At 35.1% G+C, this 18,277-nt stretch overlaps 2 protein-coding genes across 3 annotated transcripts in view; both read left to right on the top strand.

Annotated features, from left to right (window-relative positions):
* The first annotated feature begins 844 nt into the window (after positions 1 to 844).
* pdha1b (pyruvate dehydrogenase E1 subunit alpha 1b) lies at positions 845 to 3,370 on the top strand. Of its 2 annotated transcripts, XM_042714408.1 has the most exons (7): positions 845 to 986; positions 2,215 to 2,283; positions 2,355 to 2,528; positions 2,600 to 2,726; positions 2,946 to 3,037; positions 3,110 to 3,202; positions 3,293 to 3,370. In XM_042714408.1, the coding sequence occupies exons 1-7, from the start codon at positions 930 to 932 to the stop codon at positions 3,353 to 3,355; spliced, it is 675 nt and encodes a 224-aa protein (XP_042570342.1). In that variant the 5' UTR covers positions 845 to 929; the 3' UTR covers positions 3,356 to 3,370. The 2 variants fall into 2 exon arrangements, with proteins under 2 accessions (XP_042570342.1, XP_042570341.1); XM_042714407.1 differs by having other exon boundaries at positions 3,110 to 3,351.
* Positions 3,371 to 6,435: 3,065 nt separating this feature from the next.
* Positions 6,436 to 18,277, top strand: part of rps6ka3b (ribosomal protein S6 kinase, polypeptide 3b) — a 37,698-nt gene continuing 25,856 nt past the window's right edge. The window contains exons 1-2 of the mRNA XM_042714910.1: positions 6,436 to 6,751; positions 10,933 to 10,992. Coding sequence (XP_042570844.1) covers positions 6,689 to 6,751; positions 10,933 to 10,992 — 123 coding nt within the window. The 5' untranslated portion in view covers positions 6,436 to 6,688. The remainder of the gene's footprint in view (positions 6,752 to 10,932; positions 10,993 to 18,277) is intronic.

The following is an 18,277-nucleotide window of genomic DNA, read 5'->3' as shown; positions in this document are numbered from 1 at the left end:
AGAAGTAGTAACAAATACATAAAAAATCTTCATGACATATGTGACATTACATATTATAAAGTATATCACAATAGCATAATATAAGATATAAACTTACTCATTTGTAATTTAACAGTCATATTTTTGGAAAAAAAAATATATAAATATTTAGCTATTTCATACATATTGTTATATTATTTTACATTATTCTAATAATTAAATCATATGACAAACATTTTACAAAATAATTAAGAAATCATGTCTATATATTTTTATTAGTGGGGGGGCATAACCAAACAGGTGGGTGAAAAAGAAATAATATATCCATGAAAAGACAACATTCTGCTATAACTGTTCTTTACCGTTTGGTGGCACTGTTATATTTTTTACGAAAATAACATGTCCGTAAATGACGTTCTTTACAAGTCATCAAAATAAAAGTCCTGTTACTGTATTTATAACTCCTAGAAACATCGGAAATATTGTAACTTGATTTGCAAACCTCAAGAAGATTGAGTTATAAATAATGTTATAAAGAATTAATCATATGGAATAAAAAATATCAAAATGTAAATCAGTCGGTCATTCTGTCATTCTGTCAGACTTGTTCCATGAGTTGCTTTTCTACTCATTCATTCATTCATTCTTTCTTTCTTTCTTTCTTTCTAATTTATTTATTTATTTTACAAAAAAAAACAAATACAAAAATTGACCTGTATCCGTCACATTATTACAAACGTGCATAATATGACTAAAAATTGTTATATTACTTTACCATTTATTATTTCAATATTTATTTAAACACAGTTAAACTGAACTTTAATTGTTGAAACAGAGTGTAGTCTAATCCTCAGCCATACTGAGCTAGTGTGAGTGTTTCTGGCTTCAGCTCACTGTGTGGGGCTGATCCTCCTGAAACACTCCTTCACACCCAGGCTGGGCTTTGGAGCATGCAGAACATGCTGACAGTGATTGCAAACACACTTAAGGGTGGTGCCAAAATAAATGTAGGTATCATAATGTATATCTGTTTGCTGTTAATGAGATAGCGCATTGAAAGATTCAAGTTCTGTTTAGCTTAGAGGCATTAAAAGATTTACCAAGGCTAAACTAGATCTCTGTAGTGTCATCGACCTTGTAGATGGTGTACCGTAAATGTAGAGTTATGCTTACTGTAAATTAAATAGCCACTGAACTGACCAGATTTGATTAAATTGCAGTCTGCCCTGATTTGATCACTCTGTTGTGTGTTAAATGATCATAATAGGTTGTTTTTAGCTTTCCACCGTCTGGGGCACTGTCCAAGTGCAATTGAGAGTTGACATAATTTGTTTGGTCTGACACGGATGTCATTGTGGTCTTTTTCTGATATGCAGTCTTTCTGCTATTTATATGTTTATCATTCTTTTTCATTTACAATAGGTACTTCAATAAAATACAAAGTTTTGAATATAGCGTGGTATAGCCCCATTAATGGTTAATCTTTTTGCTTATTTTATATGGTACCCAAACAGTGTCAGAAGTAAGATATTAGGGTTTAAGAATTAGTTAGTTAGTTAATAATATTTTTATGTTTATTTATTTATTTACTCTATTTATTTTTTGCCTATGACTTATTGCAAAAATCACGATTACAATTTTAAAGAATGTCTGATCTATCTTAGTTATTATAATTTGACCAACTAAATGCACTACTGTTCAAACGTTTTGGGTCTGTAAGATTTTTTAAAAATGTTTTAATGTCTCTGCTGCAAGGCTGCTTTTGTTTGTTTAAAAATCCAGTAAAAACAGTAATATTGAGATATATTATTACAATTTATAATAACGATTTTTTTCTATTTTAATGTATTTTAAAATGTAGTTTACTCCTGTGTAGGCAAAGCAGAATTTTCAGCAGCCATTACTCCAGTCTTAAGAGTCACATGGTTCTTCAGAAATCATTTTAATATCCTGATTTGGTGTTCAAGAAAAATTTCTTATTATAATTGTTGAAAAGAGTTGTGCTTAGTACTTTATTTTATTTATATAGTATATATTAATTTCTTTAAAAAAAAAAAATAAACAAACATACGGTAGAGTGTTTATTTTAGGTACATTAGTGTCATGTTTCACTTTGGGTCAACATAATGGCCTTCAACATTTCGTCAATTCTTGTCAGGTTAAATGCATTTTGTCAGTATCTCTATTTTAAAATGATTTTGCTTAGTTTTATTAATGCATTCCACTCCTCTCCAGGGCTCCAGAATTGTGGTATCAGCACGTTCTTTTGCTGATTTGACACCTCAGGCCAGCTTTGACATCAAGGTAAAGTTGTCATATTAGCTTAAGAGCATGCACAAACAACTTAGTTCATTCAAGAACTTGTTCAATTCCAGAGATGTGACCTTCATCGCTTGGATGAAGGCCCTTCAGTGCAGACGGTGCTCACCAGAGAGGAAGGACTCAGGTACTACCGCACTATGCAGACCATGAGACGCATGGAACTGAAGGCAGATCAGCTCTACAAGCAGAAGATCATACGAGGGTTCTGTCATCTTTATGATGGGCAGGTAAGACTAAACTGAATGCTTTGTTTGCACACAGTCACTGTGATATGATTTAACTTCTCGCTACCTCTCAGGAGGCCTGTGCTGTAGGCATTGAGGCCGGTATCAGTCCAACGGATCACCTGATCACAGCATATAGGTCTCATGGTTACACCTACACCAGAGGTGTGTCTGTGAAAGAGATCATGGCAGAGCTCACAGGTGAGGACTTTCTTCATAAAGCGGCATTAAAATAGAGCAGATTAAAATCTTGATTTTCCAAAAGAATACAATATGCATTTGCAAAATGCACTGTAACTAAAAAAAAAAACACCAAATGAATCTGAATCAAATCAAATCAAGAGCTTGTACTAGGAATCAAATCAAGAAACATGTATCAATACCCAGCCCTAATTTGAACATGTTTACAATCCATTTCAGGTCGAAGGGGTGGTGTTGCCAAAGGCAAGGGCGGCTCTATGCACATGTATGCCAAGAATTTCTATGGCGGGAATGGTATTGTTGGTGCCCAGGTGAGATGCACGCATCATAGCTTACAAAAATATTACAACAGGCATTTCTAAATCTAAATTTCACTGTTTTGGGTTCCTCTTGGAGCAGGCGTGGCCCTGGCATGCCAGTATCAGGGTAAGAATGAGGTTTGTGTCACTCTTTATGGGGATGGAGCTGCTAATCATGTGAGAGCAAATTTTCCTCCATGTGTTCACAGGTTTGCGTGCGACCTGCAGCTGCAAAATAATATCTTATCTGATTAATCCCTTTATCAGGGCCAGATCTTTGAGTCGTTTAACATGGCAGCTTTGTGGAAACTCCCCTGTATTTTCATCTGAGAAAAAAAAAAATATCACATGGACACAACAGTAAAACGCCCCACAAAAAACACATAATAACAAAAGAGAAGACAACACACCCCTTCTCAGAGTAAATGTCTTTTTATTTTTAGTTTTATTTTTAGTTTTAGTTTTTCTAGCTGCCTCATCCTCGTTTTCTGTTCACCAGTTTGCACGCAAATTTATACAGACATACATAAAAGGCACATGTGAGCAAATAAGTCAATCCTGTCTGTTTTCTCCAGGTGGATGGCATGGATGTTCTCAGCGTGAGAGAGGCAACCAGGTTTGCAGCAGATTATTGCAGATCTGGAAAGGTAAAAGAAAAGTGACATATTTTACTTGCTTAACAAGTCAAGGAGAGGTCATAGATTTAAAGGAATAGTTCACCCAAAAATGAAAATTTGCTGAAAATGTACTCACCCTCCGAGATGTAGATGAATTTGTTTTTTCATTGGAATAGATTTGGAGAAATGTAGCATTACATCATTTGCTCACCAATGTATTATCTAAAGTGAATGGGTGCCGTCAGAATGAGAATCCAAACAGCTGATAAAAACATCAGAATAATCCACAAGTAATCCACACAACGTTGTAATAAGCAAATGCATCAAGATGTGTTAACTTTAAACCCTTCCTCCATTGAAAAAGTCCTCTTACATCAAAATCCACCAACACGTTTGTTTAAAACTGTTTTGGACTGTTTTTGCTTTGTGCTTGATCTGTGCATATTTCTGTCCTGATTCAGATGAGATGACTTTTTCACTAGAGAAAGCAATATTACTGATAGAGGATTTGTATTTTAGCCAGAAGCAGTTTTTCGCTTCACAAGACGTTAACTGATGGACTGGAGTAGTGTAGATTACTTGTGGATTATTGCTACGTTTTTATCAGATGATGGCACCCATTCACTGAAGAGGATCTATTGGTGAGCAAGTAATATAATGCTGAATTTTTCCAAATCTTTTCCGATGAAGAAACTAACTCATTTACATCTTGTAGGGTGAGTAAATTTACTGCAAATTTTCATTTGGGGGGAACTTTTCTTTTAATCATGGGCTAGTGTTGCAAACAAACATGATGGGAGATCCAGTCTATGATTGGTGGGGAAATGTTTGGCCTGTGCTCCTCAGGGTCCCATACTAATAGATCACCATAAATATCGACACCACCCCCACAGCATGAGCTAACCCTTCCTCACATTAATTTAAAACCCAACCCTCACCCCCTAACCACCATAACAACATTCCTTGGTTAATTTAAGACCCTATCCTCACCTGCTAGCCTCTATAATCAAAGTCTTTCCTCTTTAGTTTTAGGTAGTCTGCGCATCATTTCAGTGAGCACACAATTCGCTGTACTCTCAATCAGTGCTTTTCTCTCCTTAGTTATCGCACACGTGAGGAGATTCAGGAAATTCGCAGTAAGAGTGACCCCATCACTATGCTGAAGGACTGTATGATTAGCAGAAACATGGCTAGCCTGGAAGAGATCAAGGTATTTTATGCATGCCATGTACTTGATGAATACCAGAGGGTTAACTTAGCACCTACTGTAACACCATGTTATGTTGTTGGAACCACCACACTACATTAATCCCAAGAATATAAAAGAAACAGAACAAATCACCACATCTTACCAACACCCACCCACTGGACCCCGCTGGAGGCTTTGTGCAACCACATCTTCTACAATGATGCACCTTTAGAGGTCAGAGGCACCAATCCTTGGATGAAGCTTAAATCCATCAGCTAAAGAACCTGCTGATAATTCAACACTTCATTCCTCATAGTATGGACGGGAGCTCTGTTCCTATACCTATACGCACAAAAAGATGGATGAAATTGTTTATCCATAAAGTCATAATTACATTCCATAACTGCTGTTATTGCCTCTCTAATTAGCAATCAGTTTTGCTGACTATTAATAAATTAGGAAACACATAGCTAGCACAACATACAGCAATAAATATTTAGAGCAATACTGGAAAAATGTATTAAATAAATGAATAATAAATGAATGGACCTCATCTTTACTTGTAAATGTGTAGAAATAAAAATAAAAATAAAAACATACAAGGTCTCAGAATGAAATGTAGGCCTATTAAAAATGCTTTGTAATGATTATGCATTTTGTTTATGCCCTATAGTAATGTGATACTCTAATTTCTTGAATTATGAGTTCATTTGTCATTTTAATATAACATCCAAAAGACTAAATTGCTGTTAGTACCAATACTTTCACTAGAATCTAAGCTTATGCAAACATTAGTCAGCCCAACACATTTGCCCTTAGAAATTCTGGATTTCCAATAACACTAAAATGTGTGATAACTAAGGATGGAATTAATAAATATGTAATAATTTGGCTTACATTTGTGTCAGTTGTGTTCAGTTTGCTCGCCACCGAATGAATGCAAAATCCTGAGTCACTGAATCACGCAAGAGTAATTACCATATACTCACCAGCAGGTGTCGCACTCTCCTCCTGCGTGACTCAAGTGGGACATTTTCACATACATTCCAATGTCATTCGTTGCCACCCTAAAAATATGATTATAAATCAATCTACGTTCACGCAGGATTGTTAAATTAATGTGCATAATAGATTTCATAGTAAACAAAAGAGATGTACTGTTCATTGGAATGGACTATAGAAATAACTAGTAAATCGATCATAAACTGATTTTCATTTGTGGTTGCATTTAGAAAAGAAACAAACAATAAAGAATCAAAAAAATTCAAAATAATTAAAAAAAAAAAACTACAAATATCAGATACCCAAGCTTCTACACCGAAAACAATAATATCAAACCAGTCCGTCTATTATATAAAAACGTGTCAGCTCAGACGCTAATAATAATAATAATAGTAATAGTAATTTATTTTATTACAAGTTGGGCATCGAATACACTGCGCTCTCACCTGTCCGTCTATCATGAGCTCAGAAGCTTCAGCCCGCCAAAAGTGAACAATGGCGCCATATCAGCCAATCCCATACGCCACACACAAAAAAAAGCAAAAGAAAATAGAGAGCGAAAACGTTTTTTCTGTCAAAAGTCAAAAGGGGACAGTGTCGCGCGCGAGAGAGAGGGCGACTGGCGCGAGATCAGGGGCACTGTCATATTTCTATGGAAACGCTTCACTGACTGATAGAGGTGAGTGGAGGAAAAGGTGTCTGCGCTCTCGGATGCGTTACGCACGCAACGGATTCCCAGCTCTCTTCCCCTCAGTGTCAAGAGCGCGGAAACAAACAGGCACAATCTCCTCAAAGTAGCTCAGAATTGTTCTTTTGAATCAGATTTATAAAAGAAGGAACCTTCACAGAGTGAAGATGCCCCTGGCACAACTAGTTGACCCTTGGCGAAAGATGGCAATCGGGAGTGCGGCGAGCGAGGTGAGTCTCCGTTTATAAAGGTTTATATCACTGATATGTTTATTATAAATTCGTTACTTCTGTTTTTAGAGGCCGTTTCTGTGTGTCGTTGTTGTACAGAACCTGATCAACCATCTCCATATCTTTATGCCTCATATCCGATGTTGGGGATTAGCGGTTATAGAGTATGACCCGTGTTATGTCTGTGCGTAAAAGCTTTTAAAACGATCCGATTGCCAAACGGCTTTTCAGAAGAAATTAAAAAATCGTTTTTGACTCATAGTTACTTTGTAAGTGGCATATGAGTTTACACTATGATTTGTTAATGGAGTCTGAAGTTTTAATGAATGAGACTAACGTTCGTGATGTTCACAGATCTTAGTCTGATTCATACCTGTGCTGTGCTGATGTAACGAGGAGTCTTTACATTATCACAATTCATATTGGGAAAGGAATGTCCATTATGTTTTCCTTTGAAATTTTTTGCGTATTTTTTTTGTGAGAAAATCAGTGTCAAGATTATTAAATGTTCCAATAATAATAATCAAATAATAATTGTTCCGTTTATAAAGGTTTATATCACTGATATGTTTATTATAAATTCGTTACTTCTGTTTTTAGAGGCCGTTTCTGTGTGTCGTTGTTGTACAGAACCTGTTCCACCGTAAAATAAAGGTTTATAAAATATATTCATTATAAAAGCATTACTTCTGTGTTTAGAGGCCATTTCTGTTTGTCGTTGTTGAACAACCTGTTCCAGATCTTTATCTGTATATCCGATGTTGGGGATTAGCGGTTATAGAGTATGACCCGTGTTATGTCTGTGCGTAAAAGCTTTTAAAACGATCCGATTGCCAAACGGCTTTTCAGAAGAAATAAAAAAATCGTTTTTGACTCATAGTTACTTTGTAAGTGGCATATGAGTTTACACTATGATTTGTTAATGGAGTCTGAAGTTTTAATGAATGAGACTAACGTTCGTGATGTTCACAGATCTTAGTCTGATTCATACCTGTGCTGTGCTGATGTAACGAGGAGTTGGTCCATATGTGGGAATCTTTACATTATCACAAGGAATTTATGTAAATCAGCCTATTTAACCTGTTTAATATATTAATAATAATAATCATAATAGTGTGTGTGTATGTATGTATATATATGTATATATATATATATATATATATATATATATATATGTAGTGTGTATATATATCTATATATATATTATATATATATATATATATATATAATATATATATAGCTTGGAGTTTTGAGATCAGGGAGATACAAAATATTTTTTTTCTTTTTCTTTTCTTTTTTTTTTAAGGTAAATTATACATAATTAAAATATGAAAAATATGTTTTTTATGTTTATGGAGCACAAGGAAATTTTGTTATGCTGATGCCTTTTTTTTCCTTTTCTTTTTCTTTTTCATATAATTTTCTTTTTAAGTGAACTGTCTCTTTAAGGGACAACATTTTTTTCTCCTGTAGTTATTTTTTTTTTATGGGTATTTAAGGTTTTTAAGGTATTTTTCTGCCAATTCATGTAAAATGCTTCTATTGAATCGATTAATTGTAACAGTCACTAGAGTGTATGACCCACTAGATAAGCCTAAAATAGAATATTCTACCATATATCAAATGTTCGATAACATGTTTAAAATCTGAGGAATTTTAGGCTAAATTTTTGTTCTTGTGGCTGAAAGTACATGATTCCAGGGGGTTATTTTACCAAGTTTTAACATTTATTTACTGTAATGACATGAGGCAGATACAAAAGATTTCTTTTGATGTTTCCTGGGAATTCTAAAGAGCAATTCTACATAATTCAAATGTGAAAATGGAAATGCTTTCTTCATTTGCTCACCCACAAATTATTCCAAACAAGTTTGCCTTTTTTCTGTATGTGGAGCACAAAAGGAGTCTTGTCTAATATCTGCTTTTCTTATTCCATAGAATTTTCATTTTAAGTGAACTGTCCTTTGAAGGGGGAACATCTTCCCACTACAGTTCATTTTTATGGACATATTTACTTCTTAAGACGTAACATGTAAAATGCTTCTATTGAATCAATTAATTGAGAAACAGTCACTAGAGTGTGTAAACCCATTACTAGATATAACTTAGAATAGAATAGAATAGAATAGAATACAATATATCAAATGTTAGATAATACATTTAAAATCTGAGGAATTTTAGACAGATTTTTTGTTTCTGTGGCTCAATATACATTGGAATTATTTAAACATTAATTTATATAGTCATCATGAACCCACATCACTTTACTAAACATCACTAAACTAAGTTTGCTCTGTAAGACTGGGTTTGATCAGTTTCATCACTGAAAATTTCCTGAAAATTCAATACCCCTTAATCTGTGACTTTTCCCACACTGATTTGCAAAGAATAACGATTCTGTAAATTCAACGACATACATGCAAATTACTGCAGGCTTATCCAGTATGTTAGAAAAACTCATATTCAGTCCAGCCTGCTCTGTCATCTTCTCTGGAATAGCACAATGTTCAGAAATTACTGCTACAACCCCATTGATCCACATGTAATAAAGCCTGCCATAAAGCTGCTGAGATGGTATTGTGAAAGAGACGGAGAGAAAAGAGAGCCAGGTAACACCGTGTTCCCTTCCAGGCAGCAGATGATCATGGGCCATCCATCAGTTTCACTCCCGCGCAGTGACAGATCGGCACGTCTGAGTCGCCACCCTGACTAATTAACCCTAAACAGTCAATGACAGCATGTAGGCCCAGTCTAACGAGACGTTCCACCACTGTCATTTGGTGCAGAGGAGCAGACGTTCATACTGGCACGAGTGTGTGTCTGCTGTAGTAATCAAGGCTTTGTATCGCACTTAGAAACTGATCCACACAGCGATTGTTCTGTTCAGTGTAGTCTCAGCCTCAGACGGACAGCCTACAGACCGCCAACAGTCAGGTTGATGACCGTCTGATGATTCATGATTTATACTAAACTGAAAAGCACTTGTGAAATTCACAAGCTCCAATCAGATTGTCTGACAGCAGCACAACATCGGGGGGTGTTGGGAAACCGGGTATTATGAATATTTGCCAAAGTTTATCAGGTTAGGGATGCATGATTTATCAGTACCATACTTGTTATTAACTGATTTTACAGATTTTTTTTTATTTATCGGCAACGGTTATATTGAAAATTGGTTATTTAAGTGTTTATGGTCATTTCCACTATTTTTACATATTGATCATCTTTACTGTGAAGCCTATTTTCCACCATATCAAAAAAAAAATATATATATAATAATAATAATAATCATGCTTTGGAAAGTCATAACTATGATTGAAAAAATATAAATTATTATATATTAAGTTATAATAAATGTTAAAATTATGACATTGTAAAATGTGGCTTTTTATATCATAATTATGAGTTTTTATCTCAAAAATTTAACCTTGTTATAATTTAGCCTTAAGTTTTTAAGTCATGGTTATGACTTTTTTATGTCATAATTATGATTTGCCAAAAGATGACTTTTCTTGTGTGGTGGAAATTGGCTTCCATATTCATTACTCAAAGTTAATCTTTAAAAACCCTACTTATTTTTATAACACTGTTGTGTAATCTTTAGCAAATCTTAAAATTAATATCTATTTTTAAACTGAGCATTATAATGTTGTGATGCCTAAATTTACTTTTAATTCAGCATTTTAAATTTTATTCAGACAAAATAGTGTTCAGACAAAATTGGCCATTTATTGGGTATTGACTAAAACATAAAAATAAAAAAAAAATAATTTAAAAATGATCAGAGACATTAAACCTTTGAAACAGTTTTGTCTGAAGCATGTTTTCCGATTTTTGTTTCGAGTTGTAAAATGAAATAGCCAGTGCTTATTACTTTTGGACAAACAGAAATTCTTATCCCAAAGTTCATAGAGATTGTTTATTCTTATATTATCTGGCACATAAATAATAAAGAATGAACTGTGGTTGATCTGTGCTGGTCAGATGGTCTCTTCCTGTCAAAGTTGGCAGTTCTTGGGCAGAATAAGCCAAGCTGTGAACCAGGTGTTATGCAGTTAGTCGAAGGTCTGACTATGCGCTATACTGTGTTTGATGCCCTTTAACACATTATATTGTGTTTTCTATTCGCAATGGTTCATGAGACACTGATTTTCCATATTCACTTTTCTCTCACATGACAGACGGAGCCCCATCATGTCTTGGAGGACTCCACAGGAGAAGATGAAAATCTACCATCTCAAGTGAGTGTCATGCCTCCCCCCGCTCCAACACTCTTCTTACTTCTCTCTCTCTCTCTCTCTCTCTCTCTCTCTCTCTCTCTCTCTCTCTCTCTCTCTTCTCAAGCTCTTTCTACTTTTTTATCCCTGTCCATCTAATTTTTTCATGTCACGTCCCCTCATGGGCTTTGATCTCCTCTTCAGTGTTTTGTAACACTTGACATTTGTCAAGGAGCTTCTTTTCAAGGATGCAGCGTAGAGAAGTGGCTTTTCTGAGACGGTGGTCTGAAATCCCCCTCCATGTGCATCTGAAAGGCGAGCTGGTGATAAATGTTAGCTATTGATCATGTGTTCCCCATAGACAGCAATTGTATCGATCGGTACTCTGATTGCCGTATGCATGACGGAAAAACTGGAAATCCGGCTTGTTACATGGGCACCCTTACAGTCACACTGAGCCACACTGTACCATACTCATTGTATGGGGGCCCAGCATTCCTGTGCCCCTGCTGAAAGGATACCAGCCTAGACAACAAAGTGCTCATTGTTTTTGTTTGTGGGAGCATTTCTGTTTAAGCCGTAATGGTTGCTCTTGTTCAGGAAGGATTCTTCCTACACTCAGATGCCATTAATGAGTTTCTGTAATGCGCATGTAACAAGTCCATTATGACATCATGCAGTCTGACCTCATACAGGAAACGGCAAAGACTTTTTAGGTCTCCTCTCCCACTAAAACACTCCCCCATCTTCCTCCATAGCTGGTGCTGAGAAACATTGATTTTTTTAAATGCAGGGCAGATGGACCTATGGATCTTGTTTGCAAGGAAAGCTAGGCCATCAAAAACATTCTCTAGAATATATGCTTTTTTCTCTCTGAACGTACCCGCACATAAGAACACACTCAAATGTATAAAGTGTCTGAAAGCTGCAAATGTTACATGATTGATGTGGGTTAGATTGCATATTGTTTCCTCGCTTAATCCAAACTTGTGTTTGACCTTGTATTGGAGAATCTCATGAAAACACTTCAGTCATATTTTACATAATCAAAATAAAAAATAAGTAAATGGGACATTTCAAAACAATTAAACATATTTTATTCTCTTAATTCATGTTGCCATAATTTGTCTAATAGAGTTTTTTTTTTTTTATTCTTGTCACTTTCAATAGTACCTATCATAAAATTATGATTACTGTAATACTGTAATTTAATTTTTTTTTTCTACTGTACTACATTATATGTTCAGGCTTTCTGCAGATCTTAATAAAAATCTTAATCCGCCCTTGCACAAATTAAGACCTTAAAAGGGTCTTAAAATCATGGCATTAAATGTTGCATGGACTGCAAAAAAAGTTATATTTTTCAAGGTATTCTTGTCTTTTTCCCCAATTGAATAACTAAACAACCTTAAATCATAAATATAATCATAAAATGCAAAATGAATAAATAAATCAATTAAATTATTTTTAACTAAATTAACTGAGTTTTATGTGAGAAGAAAAATCGCCAATAATGTATGAAAATGTGTTCTATATTATATTTAATTTAATTTAATTTATGCATTTAGCAGATGCTTTTATCCAAAGCGACTTACAGTGCATACAGACTATCAATTTTTACCTATCATGTGTTCCCGGGCGCTTGTTAACGCAGTGCTCTACCACTTGAGCTACAGGAGCACTTAATTAATATATGTGTGTGTGTATATACATAATGTGTATATATATATATATATATATATATATATATTATATATATATATATATATAATATATATGATATATATATATATATATAAATATATATATATTATATATATATATATATATATATATATTTTGCAATATATATCTTTCTAATACATTACAGTAATGAAAATTAGATTTTTTTTCCATTATGTTAATGAGAATTTAGTAGGAGGAAATATTCCTAGTTGTCATGAAAATTCAATTTATTCATTTATTTGGCTATATATAAGCAATTTTTTATTTATTTAAAATAATAAAAAAATAAAACCATAATACATTATGGAGTATCCATCAATGGTTCAGCTTTATAACTGCATGTGGGTGTATCTAGGGGTCTTGTGTCTGTTTAGTAGACTGGTGGTTTTTATGTGCTTATGTGTGTTCACCTGGACTTGTTCCGATCCCTGTGTTTAATGGGGCGTATGAGGGTAAACAGTATTTCAGTAGCGTAATGAGAGTTAATGAGTAGGAGAGTGTGTGAATGCATTAGTCATGTGCTCAGTTAAATCGTCTTAAAGCAGCTCTCTTTCTCAGAATAGCTAATAAAACGGGAAGGAATGAAAGTGTGTGTTCATTACATTTAGTTTGCAATCAGCCACTTAACTTTATCTGGAAGCCATTTGAGAATTTATAAATGGGACCATATTTAAATTCATTCTCAAAACAGATGCAAAACAGTGAATCACTCCAGTTAACAGCTCACTGGCTCCCTCTGGTGAAAACGAACAGCTTATATTAAGATGATTTGTTTAAATTTAGATGAAAAGCATTTAGAAGATACACTAACAGAGTGGCTAACAAAAACAGTTAGACTTTTTGATCCAACACGTACAATCAACACAACTCCATTACAGAACAGGAGACAACTGACACTAGTGAGATTTTCCCATAACCCAAAACCATTTCAACTACCCCCTCACTATGCAACTATCTAGCTAAAACAGTCATGCATATATACGCGCTGTGTGTCTCTTGCCCAGGCACTGTGATCAGACTCTGACACTGATGTACTGTATGTGTCCAGCATCATCCATGTCTATGTGCGGGGTGTATGTCGCTTGTTTGTGCTAATGTTTGGCTATGTCTCCAGATCACTCTGGCAGATGGTATTTAATCTTCTCTGGCCATCTGGACTGACTTTATCTCGCTTTGCGGACACCCACTCTTGCCTCTTTTTACCTCTCTGCTGTCTTCTATCCACCCCTACTCACTCTTCCACCAAGGACATCCATGCACAACTCTGAGAGAGTGCCGAGACATCATGCTGTCTTTTATCTACTCTGACTCACTCTTCCAGCATGGCCCTGCACACCTGATTCACAGAACTTGCCTGACTGTGATTAAGTAACAAACGCAGCTTAAAAATGACTCGGAGAGCATTTTAATTAGCTGTGGAATCAGTCATTAGCTAGCACCACTATTGCTCATAGTCAAGGTTAGGGATTGGAATAATGAATTAAATGGAAATGAATGATACATTAGATCATACAGATTGCTCCAATGTTATGAAATCATTGAAATATTTTTTTTAAATAAAAACATTCAAAATAAAATGGTCACAAAAGACACTTTGTTTATCTGAAATATTAACTTGAAAAATCTTAGAAGATACTTCAAATATTTTAGGTCAGAGAGGTTTAGCTGACAAAAAGGTCTGGGAATCCCTGCCATAAAGTGCATCTGTGGGAACATTTGCGAAATTTTGTGGGCAGTTGTCCATTGTCAGTAGTGTAGCAGTGTATGAAGCACAACTCTGCTTTTCTAAATATTGATCTAAATGTATATTGCTTTGATGATAAATTAGGTCTCTTTAGGGAGTCTTTTGAGTGCAGTGCATACTCATGTTAATGTGAATGTGTTTACTGTGTTCGTATATATTTATGTAAACCTTTGGCTTTTTCAGGATTACATTTCTCTGCAGTGTTCCTTCCTGTTTCCCAACCGAAATCAGTCCATCTATTTTCAGTTACAGGCCATATGATCCTGCACCAGTTGGTATAAAATACCCATAATACCCTCTTGATTGATTAAAATATGAGTCTGTTTACTGACAGATCTATTAAGACCTGACAAAACATGATGATTGATTGACCAACCAGTGAATCAATCAAATCACAACCCCACCCCAACCCACACTCAGCACCAGCGGCATCGTGATGGGTCACAGCTGGTGACTTACAGTCCTCTAATGCTTGAGGATCAATAGAGCCTGCTGGGAGTGATGGCCTTCTCTGCCTATTTGCCACTAAAGTCTACCTATGTATCCATCATTTTTAAAATAAAACACACACACACACACACAGAGGTTATACTGGGTAATGCCATTAATTCTCACTAAAGGGTTCCTGTGGATCTTTCATTGTGAAGCTCTTTCCTCTAACGTCCCACATAACCTGGACACAAAAGCGGTGTGACAGCACTCTGTATGTGTGAGAGAGCGAGAGTAGGTGTGTGTCAGAGACGTGCCGTGTGACTCTGGAGTGATCCGAGACCCCACGGAATCCGTGTTGGTTAAACTCTGCTCTTTGTTCCCGGCTGAATAAGTGTGGGAGAGTTGATTCATCTTCATTCCTTCGCTCAAGAGCTGAAAGGACAGGCTCTCATTAGCACAGCAGACTCACAGCCTCAAAAGTGGGGTCAGGGTGGGGGATCGGTCAGGACCCGGAAAGTCTTTCTGTATCTCGGGGTGATGATGAGGGGCACCGTGCAACAAAGCCTCAGTCTGCAGGGCTCAACAGTAAGGATTTTTTCTGCTGGCACAGTCGGGCAAGTAGGTCAGATTTTTAATTGCCCTACCTTGCCACTTGACATCATACATTTTTTAGCAACATATATTTATGTGTGAAGGGAAATAATTTTATTTTTTTAGATATATATTTTTTAATTATTTATTTATTTTGGAAGAAATGTTTACTTTTATTAATCAAGGGTGCATTTAAAATGTAGCACAGTTTCATCAAAATTACAAAATTGAGAACAATAAGAAATGTTCCTTTGTGCACAAAATCAATATATTAGAATGATTTCTGAAGGATCATGGGACACTGAAAACTAAGTAATGGTTGCTGAAAATTCCGCTTTGCCATCATAGAAATAAACTTTGTTTTAAAATATTAAAAACATATATAATTAAAATAATAAAATTATTAATAAATTAATAAATTTTAATGTATTCACATTATTTTTGATCAAATTAATGGAGCCATGGTGAGCATAACAGGCTTGTTTCAAAAGCATTAAAAATCTTACTGTTTTAAACTTTTGAACAATTGAATATATAGCATAATGTAATATATTTACATATATTAAATACATTTGTAACAACACATTTGTATGCATCAGGTAAAAATCAATTTTATGATATTGTATATAATATTTAATTTGTGTTTTGTATTACTTTTTTATATTATTTATTATTTTTATTGCAGTAATAGCTGCACCTCTGATATATAAAAAAAATATATTGCATATGTTGCAAACATTATTTATTTATTTATATAATATTTTTAACTCTGCTATTTAGACCACATCACATGGATGTGATCAGATAAATGTAAAACGGCTGGAACGCACATACTCTTTCCATAGCGCAATGATCGCTCCGTCAAGTGGTCTGAAACTCTCTCACATTGACTTTGATCCATTGTTCATTCTTATTTTTAAGCCTTGGTCTGTATTGCCAAGATGAACACATGACAGAGGAATGTGAAAAAAAAAAAACAAGGAAAGTAAAGTTGCAGCCAGAGAGGAAATTGAAGGCAGAGGAAGAGAAAACATTTTACGAGAGAGATTGTGGAGGGGGGGTTGTTGAAAAGTTATTGAGATCTAGAGAGGGGTATCCATTAATCTTGTCTCCGTTGGCTTTAATGCAAATGTCTTCTTCAGCACCACTCACTCTGCAGTTAAAACGCCCTCCATCTCATATACATCGGTGGCCAAGTGCCACAACAACAATAATTGTGAATGACTCCAGTGAGTGTTTTGATAAGACAGACACGTCTGAGAAGCAGTAGGAGAGACTCAAAATGCTGCTATTTTCTGCAGTGTGCAGTCTATGCTGTGTTTGGATGAGTAAGTGCTGTCCATTGCGCTGCTTGAAGGACACGGCATGTGGAAGTTCATCAGGCATCTCAAAGGCAAATGAGGCTATGCAATTTATACATATGATTCAAAAGTTTTGTTTTTTTTTTTCTTTTGAATACTTTTTTTTTTAAATGAATACTGATTTAGCAAGGACACATTAAATTAATCAAAAGTGACAGTAAAGACATCTATAATGTAACAAAACATTTTTATTTCAAATGAAATGTTGTTCTTTTGAACTTTGAAAAATGTATCACAGTTTCAACAAATATATGAAGCAGCCAAACTGTTTTCAACATTGATGATGATAATAATAAATGTTTGTTGAGCACTCAGCATATTAGAATGATTTATGAAGGATCATGTGACACTGAAGTTAAATTACATTTTAAAATATATTCAAATAGAAAACAGTTATATTAAATTGGAAAATATTTCACAATATTACTGTTATAAAATATAGCATATATATAATTTGTTTTAAAGAAATCATAAACATTATTATTATTATTATTATTATTATTATTATTATTAATTTTGGTGTTGTTGTTATTATTTGTTTTCATTATTGACTTTTTAAATTGCTTTTGTATTTAATTGATTTTTATTAACTTCTACAAAACATTCTTATATAAAAATTGCAGAATGTAGTTTATTGTCCAGTATTTAATGTCCAATATTCATGCATGGTGAAAAAAAATAAACATTAATTTTAGACCCTGGTATCACATCATTCTGTCTTTCGATCAATAAACTCTTCAGATTCTGTGTCCAGCTTCCTTCAACGTTAGGCGCTCTGTGCTGTTTATTGTTCTCTAACTTAGAAAAACAGCAGAGTTAATGTTGCATTTCCCTCTGAGACAAGAAGGAGACAGGGACGATGTTTTTCCACATCCGAAGCCATGATGGGAGGCAGTCTTGGCACAGTTCCACGTGTGAGAGGAGGATTTTACACCCCTGTGAGGTCAGGATCTGAAGGTGATGTAATGTCCTCGTCAGGGTGCCGCACTTCCTGAGAGCTTTCCAAGAACAGGGGGCTGATGGGAGTGTTCCTGCTCTGTCATTCAGCACAGGAAGCCGGGTGAAGCAGATGAAAAAATAATACCAAACTTTGAACTTGATCCGGCGCCACATGACCTGGTTCAGCCCAGGATGATCTGACGTAGACTGAATCTCAGCTGGAGAAGATCGGCTATTTAAGAACATTTCCAGTGTCTCTTGGGTTAAAATATTAGCAATGATCCTGGTCCTATGCTTTATTTAACTGTGGAGGATGTGCGAAAGACCAATCGACAGGAAACTGAGACTCTCTTTGCATGAGTGTACACACTCATATACAGCCCTCCTTGTATGTTCATGGCTGATATATTAGTGATGCTCTCTTTGGACAGATGTGCCTCTTCCTGTGCAGGTGTTGCCTAGGAAACCAGGGCAGGACATGGTCTAATCTCAGTGCTGACCTGCAGCTGTAGGCCCT

Source organism: Cyprinus carpio, chromosome A24 (assembly GCF_018340385.1).
Source record: "Cyprinus carpio isolate SPL01 chromosome A24, ASM1834038v1, whole genome shotgun sequence".
NCBI lineage: Eukaryota > Metazoa > Chordata > Actinopteri > Cypriniformes > Cyprinidae > Cyprinus > Cyprinus carpio.
The sequence above is the reverse complement of the archived record's forward strand: the minus strand, read 5'-3'. Positions and strand labels throughout refer to the sequence as shown.

What these genes read in the sequence shown, in the direction of transcription:
- pdha1b (XM_042714407.1), top strand. Translation starts at nt 930, where the DNA reads ATGCAGAACATGCTGACAGTGATTGCAAACACACTTAAGGGTGGTGCC. An exon ending in AGGCCAGCTTTGACATCAAG is followed by an intron (nt 2,284 to 2,354) that starts GTAAAGTTGTCA and finishes GTTCAATTCCAG; the next exon opens with AGATGTGACCTTCATCGCTT. An exon ending in GATCATGGCAGAGCTCACAG is followed by an intron (nt 2,727 to 2,945) that starts GTGAGGACTTTC and finishes AATCCATTTCAG; the next exon opens with GTCGAAGGGGTGGTGTTGCC.